This window comes from Odontesthes bonariensis, chromosome 18 (genome assembly GCF_027942865.1).
Source record: "Odontesthes bonariensis isolate fOdoBon6 chromosome 18, fOdoBon6.hap1, whole genome shotgun sequence".
NCBI lineage: Eukaryota > Metazoa > Chordata > Actinopteri > Atheriniformes > Atherinopsidae > Odontesthes > Odontesthes bonariensis.
In genome coordinates, this window is record NC_134523.1 from 22,337,162 (window position 1) to 22,349,343 (window position 12,182).

Here is a 12,182-nt window from a genome sequence, read left to right on the forward strand (position 1 = left end):
GGGGTGAGGAGTATATAGCTGGTTGCAATCTACAGCTTCACCTGTAGATGGCACTGAACCCCACAAACTGGACCGTCCAACATTCAGTTAAGCTATTTCTGTTTGATAGACATCTGTGTGGATGTTGTAAAAACCTATTTATGTCTACTAAACTTCCAGTTTTCAACCTTGAATGGCTCCAAATAGGACACCTGAACTAGATATTTAAAGACATACAGATTTACTGTATCGGATCTAATATTGCTCGCTAGGGTAAAGCTCAAATATGGCTCTAGTTAAACATTACATTGCTCTTCTTAATGTGTCAGAACCAGTTTTGACACATTGACTCAACAGTTAGAAATTCGACTTGATTCAGTTTTTCCCTTAAAGTTTACACAGTTGAGAGATACAGCACCAAAAAACTCACTTATCTTTTCTTTTAAACTTTATATGGTGATGATTTTAATTACTAAAGATTAAAAAAGTTGTTGATGTTAAATAAGTCACGACTCAAACGCTACAGGTCTAATGCAAACATTAATTTATTTGAAATTCCAGGCCCCTCTGAACGTAGTACATCCAATAATACCCAGCAGCACAGAAAGTCATCTGAACACAGTGGGAATGACGGCCAACTTCAAGCATTTAGTCTTAAATTCATAACGCATCCCTTCAGGATAGCTGTTCAGTCCTTTAGTGTCTAATGTCATGGTACATAACACGCATTCAGAATTCTAACTTATGGAAATCCTGTGGAATCCAAATTCAGACAGAACAAAGAAACACGTTGCACATTCAAACCACAGAAAACACAAGTCATGGCGGTTTACAACACAATGAAAAATAAATACAGGAAAGCTTATGCATCATAACGGATAAAGTAACTTGAAATTGAGATTTAGAAAAAAGCTTTTCGTAACAGTGGCAGTACCGACGGAGAATACTGAGAAGTACAGTAACGTCTGGAAGAGGACACCGAGGGGAACAAAGCAGGAACCCAGGATTAAAACTAACACGGTCAGTTCCTCAAAGGTCTTTCTGTGAGATGCGAAGCATGTCTGTCACCTTTTTCTTTTCCTGTTTTACAGCAAAGTGTGGATTTGGTTATCCAGATGTGCACACAATATCTAACTCTTCATCCTTTATATTCAAGAGAGCACAAATTCAAACTCAAAGGTTTGCTTCTTTGAATCTGAATTTGCTTATGTAACTCACCTGGTTAATTGCATTTCTCTGCTATTTCTAACAAATACTGGCACAAGAAAAAAAAAAAGAAGACATTTGAGGTGTGGTAGACTGTCAGTATAAATGGTGCAAGAAAGTAATCTGCTTTCAGACTATCTGTAGTTCTGTTCACTTTTAGTATGTAGACTTAAGCAGCACAGCTCGTGTAGTTGTATAACTGTGGTTGGTGTCAAACTTTCTCCAGAGGGAGTCGGAATGAAGTCTGTTTCTGCAGGTCTTACTGCTTCATCAGTAAATTTGACAGATGGCTTCCCATTCCATTAACTCAACCTGGGAATATATATATATCTCTGTAAATGTGACAACCTGCTGCTAACTGTCCCCGTCTCAGTAAACCCCACCCATGCGGCTCTCCCAGCATAATCATACAAACACAAAGATTTCTTCCGCCTGCAATTAAACTCCGTAAACCTGCCTGGTGCAGAGGAAAAAAAGGAGGATCTGGAGCACATTACAGGCCATGCATGGTTTCTGAGGAAGAGGAGGACACAGAGCAGAAGGAGCATTGAGGAAAGCCTCGATTTGGCTCGGATTAGTTTGTTGGTGCAGACTCGTCCTGTGACTTGTGTGTCCATCCTTGAAAAGCAGCTCAGTAGAAGAAATACACTGGGAACAGCAAGCACAGACGATCGTATCAGGATAATATTCAGCAGAAGAAGATCTTCAGCCTCTTAGGGCAGTAATGGAGTTTAAGATTTCAAAAAGTTGAGGCCACAAAAGACTAAAACTGTGTAATTAAGTCAAACAATTAATCAGCTTGGTTAACAGGTTGGTGAAATAGAGAGGCCAAGTGTTTCTGAAGTAAAGATGGAGACTCTGGGATAGACACATGGACAAATAGTTCAACTATTTAACAATTACTTTTTGTAGTGTAAAGTTGCGAATATTGATAAAAGAAAAAACTATCTAGACATCTCTGAAATTACTTTAGATTTTAAACAACATACATCTAGGCCATGACAAACCATATTCTGCACATATTACAACAACCCAGCTCCTTACTGAAATAGTCCAGGTACTAAATGGGCCTCCAGTCCAAATATTGTGTCCACTGAAAATATTTGGATCCTTATTAAACTAGTAATATGAAAAGTAGACCTTTGAATTATCTGAAATCTTAAATTAAGAAAAGAATTAGTATTTTTTTTTTAAATGGCTTCTTTTTTTAATGGCTTAAGTTAATCTCGCGCCATTAAAAGGAGAGCTAATGCAGCACAGTGATTCATTTTCTCATGTCCCAATATTTTTAAGATGTGTAAGCTGGCATCAAATTCAAAGTGAACATATACTTTTAAAGAAATGTTTTAAAAAAGAAAGAAAAACATTATTTCTCAGACTCAACATTTGACACGCTGTCTTATCAATCGATTATCAATGCATTCTGGTTTTTACTTACAGTGTCCCAATTATTTTGGAAACTGTTATATTATCAACAGATATTTTTTATTTTTAAAGATAGTGAAAGTGTCTTTTACTCACAGAAGATGACACCGACAAATATAACACCTATAATAGCCATCATGATCATCATCTGTAAGAGAGAATCAAAGAATGCTTGATTAGGTGAAACATCCCATTAATTCCAACTAGACTAGCGTAAGGAAACTAAACTGTCTCTGAAAATTATATAAAAATGTAGCTTTTATTTAAAAGGAATTGCAAAACTGAGAGATCCAGATGGATCTTTCCAGATTTTACAACATAAATTGCAGCCCAACCTATATGTTAGTCTTAATACTGTGTACATATGAAATTCCCATGATAAAAGGAGTGTCAGACCGACAGGAAATCACATCGACTCTGAAGGGGGGGAAGGGCAGGAGAGATTAACAAGAACAAGAGGTTAGAGGGAGAGATTGGTGTCATTGTGATGTGTGTGTGTGTGTGTGTGTGTGTGTGTGTGTGTGTGTGTGTGTGTGTGTGTGTGTGTGTGTGTGTGTGTGTGTGTGTGTGTGTGTGTGTGTGTGTGTGTGTGTGTGCGCGCGCGCATCGTCACAGACTGAGCTGATCAGTGATGGGAAATCAATGAAAGGCCAGAAAACTGCATATTTAGTATTGTTAGAAAGCCGGTAGTTTTTGTTAAATGAAATGTTGGGAACTATTTTCAACGGCGGATTAATCTACATTTCGTACTGTGACGAGTGGCTGAGGCAGCAGGATGGTTTATGTGGGAGCTGAATGAGATGCATCAGACTTTTATAACAACACTTGTTACATTCAGTGTTGGTTTCATAAATGATGTCAGTTATGGTCCTCATGAGTGGACAAATACAATCGTGTATGTTGGATGGGAGGAGTTACATCACAAATCACAGCTGGCTCTTTAATCCCTGACCGTCACTGTAATCCAGATTGAGATTTTCCTCCCTCTCTCTGTCAATCAAACTGACTCTTTCTTTCCTCTAAAGTAATCCTCTGTTTTTCCAATGGTTGGGTGAAGTGAAGTGCACAGCCAGCAGTGGGGCTGAACTGAATGATGCTCAGACCAAAAAAAAAAAGAAAAGAAAAAGAAAAACAAGGATTGATGTTTGGATGGATGAACAGGAAAGCACCTTGAGCTGGTTTGGAGGGTGGAGGAATAAACATGGCAGCTGAGAATGAGGCTGTGCTTCATTTTTGTTCAGTATTGATTTAAATTGTTCACATAAGTTTTTACAAATGGCTGAGCTCTGCAGTGGGACAGTAAAACCAATACGAGTCTGTTTAAAACCCACAGTCCAGTTCTTCTGCATGTAGTCAAAGCTGCCATAGCCCAAGGATTCTCAAATCCCAGAAAAAATCAAGTTGGTTTGTTCTCTGAAACAATTTCTGTTCACCTTGCAGAGCTTCAATGCATGAAGAAAAAAAAACAAAGAAGGAATTAGAATTTTTTGTTAAATTGAACGCCTCCAACTCTTTATTCATCAGCAGCACATGATGTGATACCAGCACAGATGATTCCACAGGTCGCACAGGAGCTGGAATAGTTTTCTACAAATATGAATCTAAAGACTTTCTATAAAACTTAATATTTGTTAGTAACTTGATGATCACGTTTCATAACATTTATTTGGCATTTTATAAACCCTTTAATATGTGTTATGTTTGCAGATACCCCTACTAAATAAAACTGCATCGCAATCTGTTATATACGATTTACTAAAATGTGAAAAACTGTTTATTTTTCTGACATTTATTCAAAGATAAATTGGAGCTAACTCGTAAAGTTGAGGTAGAAATTAAGGGCATGTTTTACTCCTTAAATATATGAATTGGTAAAGTAAAATGTAATGTATTATTTGAAGTCTTAAAGACCTTTTGACACATTCCTCTGAATTCACCTGAAATGTGTATTTATGGAGATTTACGACATCTGTGCAGAGGATGCGCTATTCAAGAGCAGCTGACGCACCTTAAAGTTAAAATAGCCCCTTCACACATACAGTTATCAATTAACTCTATGAAGACCAAACATTTATTGTGAAAATCTGTCCAAGCGAGGGTATTTTCAGCTAAAAGACCAAAATGTTGTATTCATGGAGGTGAGTAAAAGAGTATTTGAGGACAGTAAGTAAGTGGAAGTTTGGTTGGTTAAACTGAATACAAGCCAGAAATGGCAGCATAACAAGTATATTTACTTTAAATCATTAAAGTACAAATTCTCGCAAATTCTTGCGAAAAGGCAACTAATCTCTAAGAAAATCGATTGGTCAGTTGCATAAAACTGTGAGGAGTTTCATGGCTAAAACTGTGTATACGCACATTCTTCCCGCCAGATTTATAAAGCTCTGTGTACATATGACCAAAACTACACTTTATTTTTTATAGCACCTACAGTCAGGGTATATTATGAAAACCAATGACAAACACTGTCATTATTGTATCATTGTGTGCATTGTTCATACATCTGCCCCTGTAGTGAGTGTGAGGAACGGCTGATCGAGTTCATGAATGGTTATGTAATAACAGATGATGGGGGGGGAAAAAAAACAAACTTTCTGAATCAAGCCCACCTTGCAGTTTTTCCACCAGTACTTGTTCTTGAGTTTGGCGGCGCTGCTCTCGAACTGCGAGGCTCCGGCCTGCAGGGCATCCGCCCGGTCGTCCAGCTCCGACAGCTTCTGATCCCTCTCCAGGACTTTGTCTACATTCACACGCATGATGTCCACCACCTGAGGGACAAAAACAACGGTGAGTCTTTCTCCCAAAGGGGGAAACTGAGCTGGATCTTTACTCTGAGGGACTGGACGGCGGCAGTGGTTACAGCTTTGTAATGTCATGTACCAATGGATGTTCTTTATGTTCAAGTTGCTGTTTCACTAAACTTTTATCATATCAGGAGCTTTTCTGTTTAATTTGGTATATATTTGTGCATTTTCTGACGTAATTGTAAGTGCTTGCAGTTCCACAGGTTTCCTCACCTCGTCCACCTGTGCCTGTGTCTGCTGAAGTCGTCTGTTGCTGGTCAGGTTAGGGGCAGGAGCTGGAGGGCCCCCCTCGCCGTCTGGGCCCCCGGGAGCTCCTGGAGTACCTGCTGCATCTGGAGTCGACCTTCAGAGGAGATGTTTAGATGGAAGAAACACAGACAGGAGGTTATAGTGATGAACCATCAGAGAAAAGACAAGTTCTCTGTGTGTGTGTGCCTTTTCTTAAAATTGACTGTTGTTATTTGGCATGTCTCATTCTCTCACAAACCAGGAGCCTGTTTTACTTAATCGATTTGAGAGCAGCCCTGTGATGGACTGGCGACCTGTCCAAGGTGTACCCTGCCTCTTGCCCAATGACAGCTGGGTCAGGCTGTAGACCCCCCCCCCCCCCCGCGACCCTGAATTGGATTAAGTGGGCATAGAAAATGGATGGATGGATGGATTTGAGCATTACTTACATCCAAATCAAAAATGGCAACCTCCTATGGGTACGTATGGGTCACCAGTAGGCTATAGTGTTTGATTTTAACAAGTTTAAACATGAGTAAATTCATTTAGACATGATGATCTTGTGTAGCATGCTGCAGGTTTCATGAAAAGGACTTTAATAGGTCTTAATGAGACACTCGTTAGATTTTTATCCCTTTCCAGATAGTTTGCAGGTTGTACTGGCAATACTTAATGGGGCAAATAAAGTGGAAAGCATGCCATAAAGCTGAATCCAAGGTGACTTTCCTCCCTTATAAAATGTCTTTGCTTTGTAAGTTTTGTTTAGCAGAGATTACAGTATCTGTTTTATCTAACTTGAGCCGCTATAAGCTTCGTGGTCATTGTACAGCTCAACGGGCTGCAGCTGCAAAAACCACTGAATGAAGGGAACTGCCTTAAAGGTGCCTTTTTTTAAGAAGATTAATTGAACTTTTAGACCAGCAGGAATGTTTTTTCTTTCTCTTAAAGCTGCAGTCTGCAAGATTTGTTGTTGTCATACGTAAAGTCCTACTTTTTGGCGTTTTAAGAGTTTACATGATCTATCATAACGCTTGAAGTTGAAAACGGTGACATCCGTAGTCGCAAAATGCAAGAAATGCTTATTTTTTTACCGAAAAATAAAAAGTTATTCAACTTCCTGTCCCGGCCCTTCAAAACACGAGAACTCGTGCACGTAGACGTGCACGCCAGATGCGCCTACACGACTCCTCATTCATCAACTCACCTGTCATTTGCGATCATGGAAGACACAGTAAGTAGACTAGCCCGTAATGAAGTTCAATAGTCTAGATAAATAAGCGTGGGGACGAGCCTACCTTGTATCGCGCGTGCACAATCGGTGATTGACAGGCAACAGAGCCCAGCTCGTAACCTGACTGGTTACCTTTTACCGGTCCGGTCTGCAATTTTGTAAACAAACCTGCTGGCTTTGGAGGGACCTAGCGGGACATATAGGGGACCTAGAGAACTCGTTTTTTTTGTATTGGGGTATTTAATGTACTACTTTCAGAATCCCCGGACAGTTCCAGGCATTATGCTTGAAAAAGAGTTGCAGACTGCAGCTTTAAAAGTAATACAAAGATACTTTGAACAATTTACAATATACTAAAAATCATCAACATGAATGAGTTGTAAGTCTAATACTTTGGAGGCAGATTTATAGCATTTCACCTGCTTCACCTGTGCATGACTGCACAGGCTGCAGCAACTCTTTTCTTTTGGCCTTTAACCCCTTAAAACAAGTCTGTAATTATTTATACTATAATATAACCAAAATCTCTTCACCATGTTTTACCATCACCAGACCAAAAAAGTTGCTAACACTTCATATTAAGGGCAGCAAACACAATTACAGGACCAGTGTGTGTGATGTAGAGACATCTATCTAAATGAAATGAACTGTAACCAACTGAATACCATCCAACTAAACCTTTTTCTTTCAGGAAAAGCCAAAGACCAGCTCTGGAGTCAGTGGGAAGTTTGTTCCTTATTGGTTACTGTAAAAACTTGGTGCAAAATGGTGGATGAACAAGACTGGCAACCTGTAGTGTCTCATTCTCAGGTAATAAAATCAAAGTTCTTCTCATTTTCAAGTGATTGTAAACTTACGAAAAACATAGTTATGAATAATAGATTCAATGGCTGCCAATAGATTGACCTAAATGTTTCAAAATGCACCTTTAACAAATGATCAATGGACTTAATAGATCATCAGTTAAGTTAGGATGATCAACTTTTGTTTTATTCATATGATAGTAGTTCAAACCAAAAAGTCGTCTCAAGGCACTAGATTTAAAAAAAATGCAACAATTTATTCTGACAAGCACTTGGAGACAGTCGGGTGGAGAAAAAACTCTTGTTTAAAAAGAAGAAACTTCCAGCAGAATCAGACTCAGGGAGCACAGCCATGATTCAGCAGTTACATGTAGGAATTATTGTTTGATCAAACTTACAGGACTTCAGTTCCATAAACCTTTATTTCAACCCATGTGTTTGCTCAGCAGATACCTGTTTGCACAGAAATATGAAGCCAACTAGTCATCAGATGCAAACATCTGCATAACAAGATGCAAAAGAAAGAATTTCTCAAGTTTAAGGCTTCAGTTCATCAATCATGTGAATATCCTTCTCCATATACAGAAACAGTATTTCCATTATTTGTCACTGGTGAGAAATAATTCATTCATAACATCGCCACCAGTCACTTATGAGTCATGGACTATAGATTATTGATATCTTAAGTGTATTATTTCTAGCCTTATCATGAAGGGTGCCATCAAATTAATGTCCAAAAATGCAACAAGGTGAATACATTTATTCAAATGATGTAATAAGTTGAAATATTTGAACTTTTGTATTTTTGGCTGTGTACTTTGATAAACTGTATAAGTAGAACATAAACTGTGCTACTTTAATATAAATTGAGTGACTCTAAAGTGGATGAAGTTCAAATGTTACACCTTTACATGATGCAATATTCAAGCATGCAGGTTCATTTAATGTCTATTCTATTACATTTTACAAGTGTAAACAGAAATGAATATAGATTAATCAGACTAAAAACCAGGAATGTCAAGGTTTTAAATGATATTAAACCAATAATATCGATTGATGTTATGTGTCAGTCTCAGATTGAGAATTTTGCATGATTAATGCACCTTTACTGTAAAAATGTGAAAGTACGACTTTCACTTGGCTGCTTTCAGTAAATGAAATATCCAAACATTTCTTGGAATGAAGCATGAAATCTGTCTCTCTTTGTTTTTTCAACTATACTTTGAAAAGCTAAAACACAGAATGGATTATAAAACCAACTCAAAAACATGACTCATCCAACTTTGGCCTCCATCCACATAATCAAAGAATGAGAGGCAGTAACAGCTCAGCAGTTTAGAAGAATCAAAAGAGAAAATTGTCAACAAAATGAGAGTTTTTTTTTTTTAAGTGAAACTGCTAAGCTTTCTGACTCCAACACAACACTTTATACACATATCACAGAGCAGGTTCTGTGATACATGATGAGACCAAACAGCAGCTGACTTCTCTGCCGTTGATCTGAGAGAAGCTCGTTTCCCAAAATGGAGAAAGATTAGTGGAACAGCAGCAGCAGCCTGGCTGATGGAGATCAACATGCACGCTGTAATAATCTGACCTCCCCTCCCCCTCAGAAAAAAGATGAGTACATTAAAAAAAAAGATTTTTTTAAAAAATAATGAGAAATCTTCCATGTGATCGCAGTTTTATATGTTATGATTAAGTCATCCGTTGCCTTTGTTTTCACCCACTCACTGCAGTTGCTTTTGGGTGCTTTGAGCTGCATAAATCTGTTTGATGAAATACGGACTGGTGCAGGAAAGTGTCGCTGGACGCACTTTAGCTCAGTCGATCCCAGTTGATGGATAGTTTTGTAGGTGAGTCAGCCGGTGAGTCACGGTCATATTTATGCAGCCTAACTGCTGCATCCAAGAATTTTCCAGACTGCTTACAAGTTTTCTTTTTGTAAAATAAAAGCAACGACCGAAACTAAAACCATATGACTTTAAAGGAAAGAATAAGTTTAAATAATTATCCAGGACATACAAAGACAAAATTGCACTCTGTAATAATGACTTTACTTTATCCTAACAAAAAGTAAACGGATATTCCCAGGTTATAGAGGTTTGTATAAATAAATGTTTTGAGAAATGAAAGAAAGATGTCGGAGTACTCACATTTCAGCGGCAGGATGATGGAGATTATCTGACAGGCGGAGGGTGAGGGAGGGTGAGGACGGTGAGAGGACAGGGAGAGAATCCCAGCTGAATATAAAGGAAGGTGGATGACTTCAGCTTTTGTCTTTGTCTGATGTCTTAGTTCACTTTTTCCTTTAAACCAAAAACTACAACTGAAGCAGCTGCGCAGAAGGGGAAAAAAACTGTCCGTCACACAGAGGCCCCGCCCAACGCGCAGGAACACAAATGAGCACGCAGAATGGCACAAGCACGCGCACACTGACCACGTCAGAGGATATAATACCATAAATCAGAATTTTTATTAGGAGCGACAGTTTGCTGCTTTATATAGCTCCAGTGGAGGTTCCATGCGCTTGCGCACGTGCATTACAATCAAGTGAAAGATACCTGCTCACCAAAGGAGGGAATCTTGTCCAGAAGTCTCACTTTGCATACACAAAATAAAAACCTACCAATCAAACCTAAGTCTAGAAGTATCTACATAAGTAGAGGGAAATTAAGTGATAGAAAGTTTGTATTAGATGAAGAAAAAATTCCAATAATTAGGGAAAAAGCAGTAAAGCGTTTAGGTAAGTGATACCAGGCAGACATGAATGATGGAGAGCGGGCAGAGCTGTTTCGTAAAGATGTAGCTGAGGGACTGGATAGAATAGATAAATCAGGGCTTCCAGGAAAGTTGAAGCTGTGGAGTCTGCAGTTTGGATTGTTTCCTAGGTTGATGTGGCCACTGTCTGTGTATGAGATTCCATTATCTGTTGCAGAAAAAAATGGAAAGATTAGTCAGCTTTTATATTAGGAAGTGGCTAGGTGTCCCTAGATGCTTAAGTACTGTGGCACTGTATGGGAAAGGCATACTCCAGCTCCCAGTATCTAGTCTAGTTGAGGAGTTTAAATGTACTAAAGTTAGGACAGAGCTCCTGTTAGCTGGGAGTAAAGATGTGGTAGCTAGTAAGGTGGTTCCAAACCCAACCAAGGGGAGGAAGTGGAAACCAAGAATGGCAGCTCAGGAGGCAGAAGCAACTCTTAGACATACAGAGATTGTGGGTAATGTGCAAATAGGCTGTGGAGTCTTGGGGCAGTGGATTTGGATTAGAAGAAGCAATAGTAGCTGGGGCCCCAGCAGGGGCAGCACTTAGGGTCAACAGACTCTTGGAAGAAGTAAGGAAGAAATCCAGCATGTATTTAAGTGGAGGGCGTTGCCTGTTTGAGCCTTTTGAAACCAGGCGGCCATTTCAGGTGAGTTGGTCTGAGTTGGTCTTGTTTTTACTGGCATTTTTAGTGATTGTAGGACTGTTTAGGTGAGTTTGTCTGCTAAATCTGCTCGTGTGTCTTGTCCTGCCTCCACCTCTTTACTTTCATTACCCCCTACCCGGACCAGGGTTCCTATCCCCACCCCGCTGTGACTGGTGTGCAGTTGGTGAGAGGCTGGGGTAGCTTGTGCTTGTGGAAGAAAAGATGGTTGTTGTGGTGTGAGGAGCAGTGTTGGCTGGCATTAGGGGAGTAACTCTGGGACGCCAGTGATCACTGCCTCGCCTCCTGAAGGTGTCGTGGGCCCAACTAGATGAAACACTGATGAAAGGAGGTTCCCACCTGATGACCCCAATGACATGTTGGTCAGCACTGCTCACTGGTCTATATAGGGGGTATAGGGAATAATCACTGAGTCTGGTCCATTTTATTTTATAGCACAAGTTTCTTGTGTTTACTCTGAATATACTCAATAAAAAGCAAACATTACAAATTTTGGACGAGGACATTGATAAAGGACATTTGATTAATGCATTGCAATAGTAAAGGGATGGTATGATAAGTCGGCTCACATCAGGAAGATCCTTATATTAAGTCTGGGCTGAGGCCTTTTATTTGGAGTTTTGTTATCCCTGTGCACTGTTTTCTTTGGGTGAACCCAGATTGTTCCCACAATCCAAAATTGTCCCAGATGGCATAAATATTTAGGCTACTTTTGGCGCTTATGGTTAATTTACAGCACTGGCAACTTTGATTGAGTTACAAAAAGGGGGACATGTTCAGTCCAACATGTCAACAGTATGTTATCCTGGATCTTAAGTTGATTTGTGACCTGCATGGTTGTTAGCCTTTGTTTGTCTTTGTGTTGGCCCTGTGATGGACTTGCCTCTCACATTATAAACAGCTGGAGTAGATATGAAGATACATTTATGAATACAACAATGGCAGCTAAAAGTTGTCATATTTATGGTAATAGCGAATGAAAATCAGCTCTTCCACATGTAAAAATAGACAGAACTGAAGAGAACCATCAACATCTGTTTGGAGTAAGAATTTCTACACAACATAAGATAGTAGTAAA

At 39.3% G+C, this 12,182-nt stretch overlaps 1 protein-coding gene across 1 annotated transcript; it reads right to left on the bottom strand.

Annotated features, from left to right (window-relative positions):
- Positions 1–506: 506 nt before the first annotated feature.
- On the bottom strand, positions 507–10,010 carry LOC142367550 (vesicle-associated membrane protein 3-like). Its single transcript, XM_075449548.1, has 5 exons — positions 9,833–10,010; positions 5,628–5,757; positions 5,220–5,378; positions 2,707–2,758; positions 507–1,833 (listed from the first exon to the last, which is right to left on the bottom strand). Coding segments are annotated over exons 1-5 (360 nt in total). The 5' UTR covers positions 9,835–10,010; the 3' UTR covers positions 507–1,816.
- Between the last annotated feature and the right edge of the window lie 2,172 nt (positions 10,011–12,182).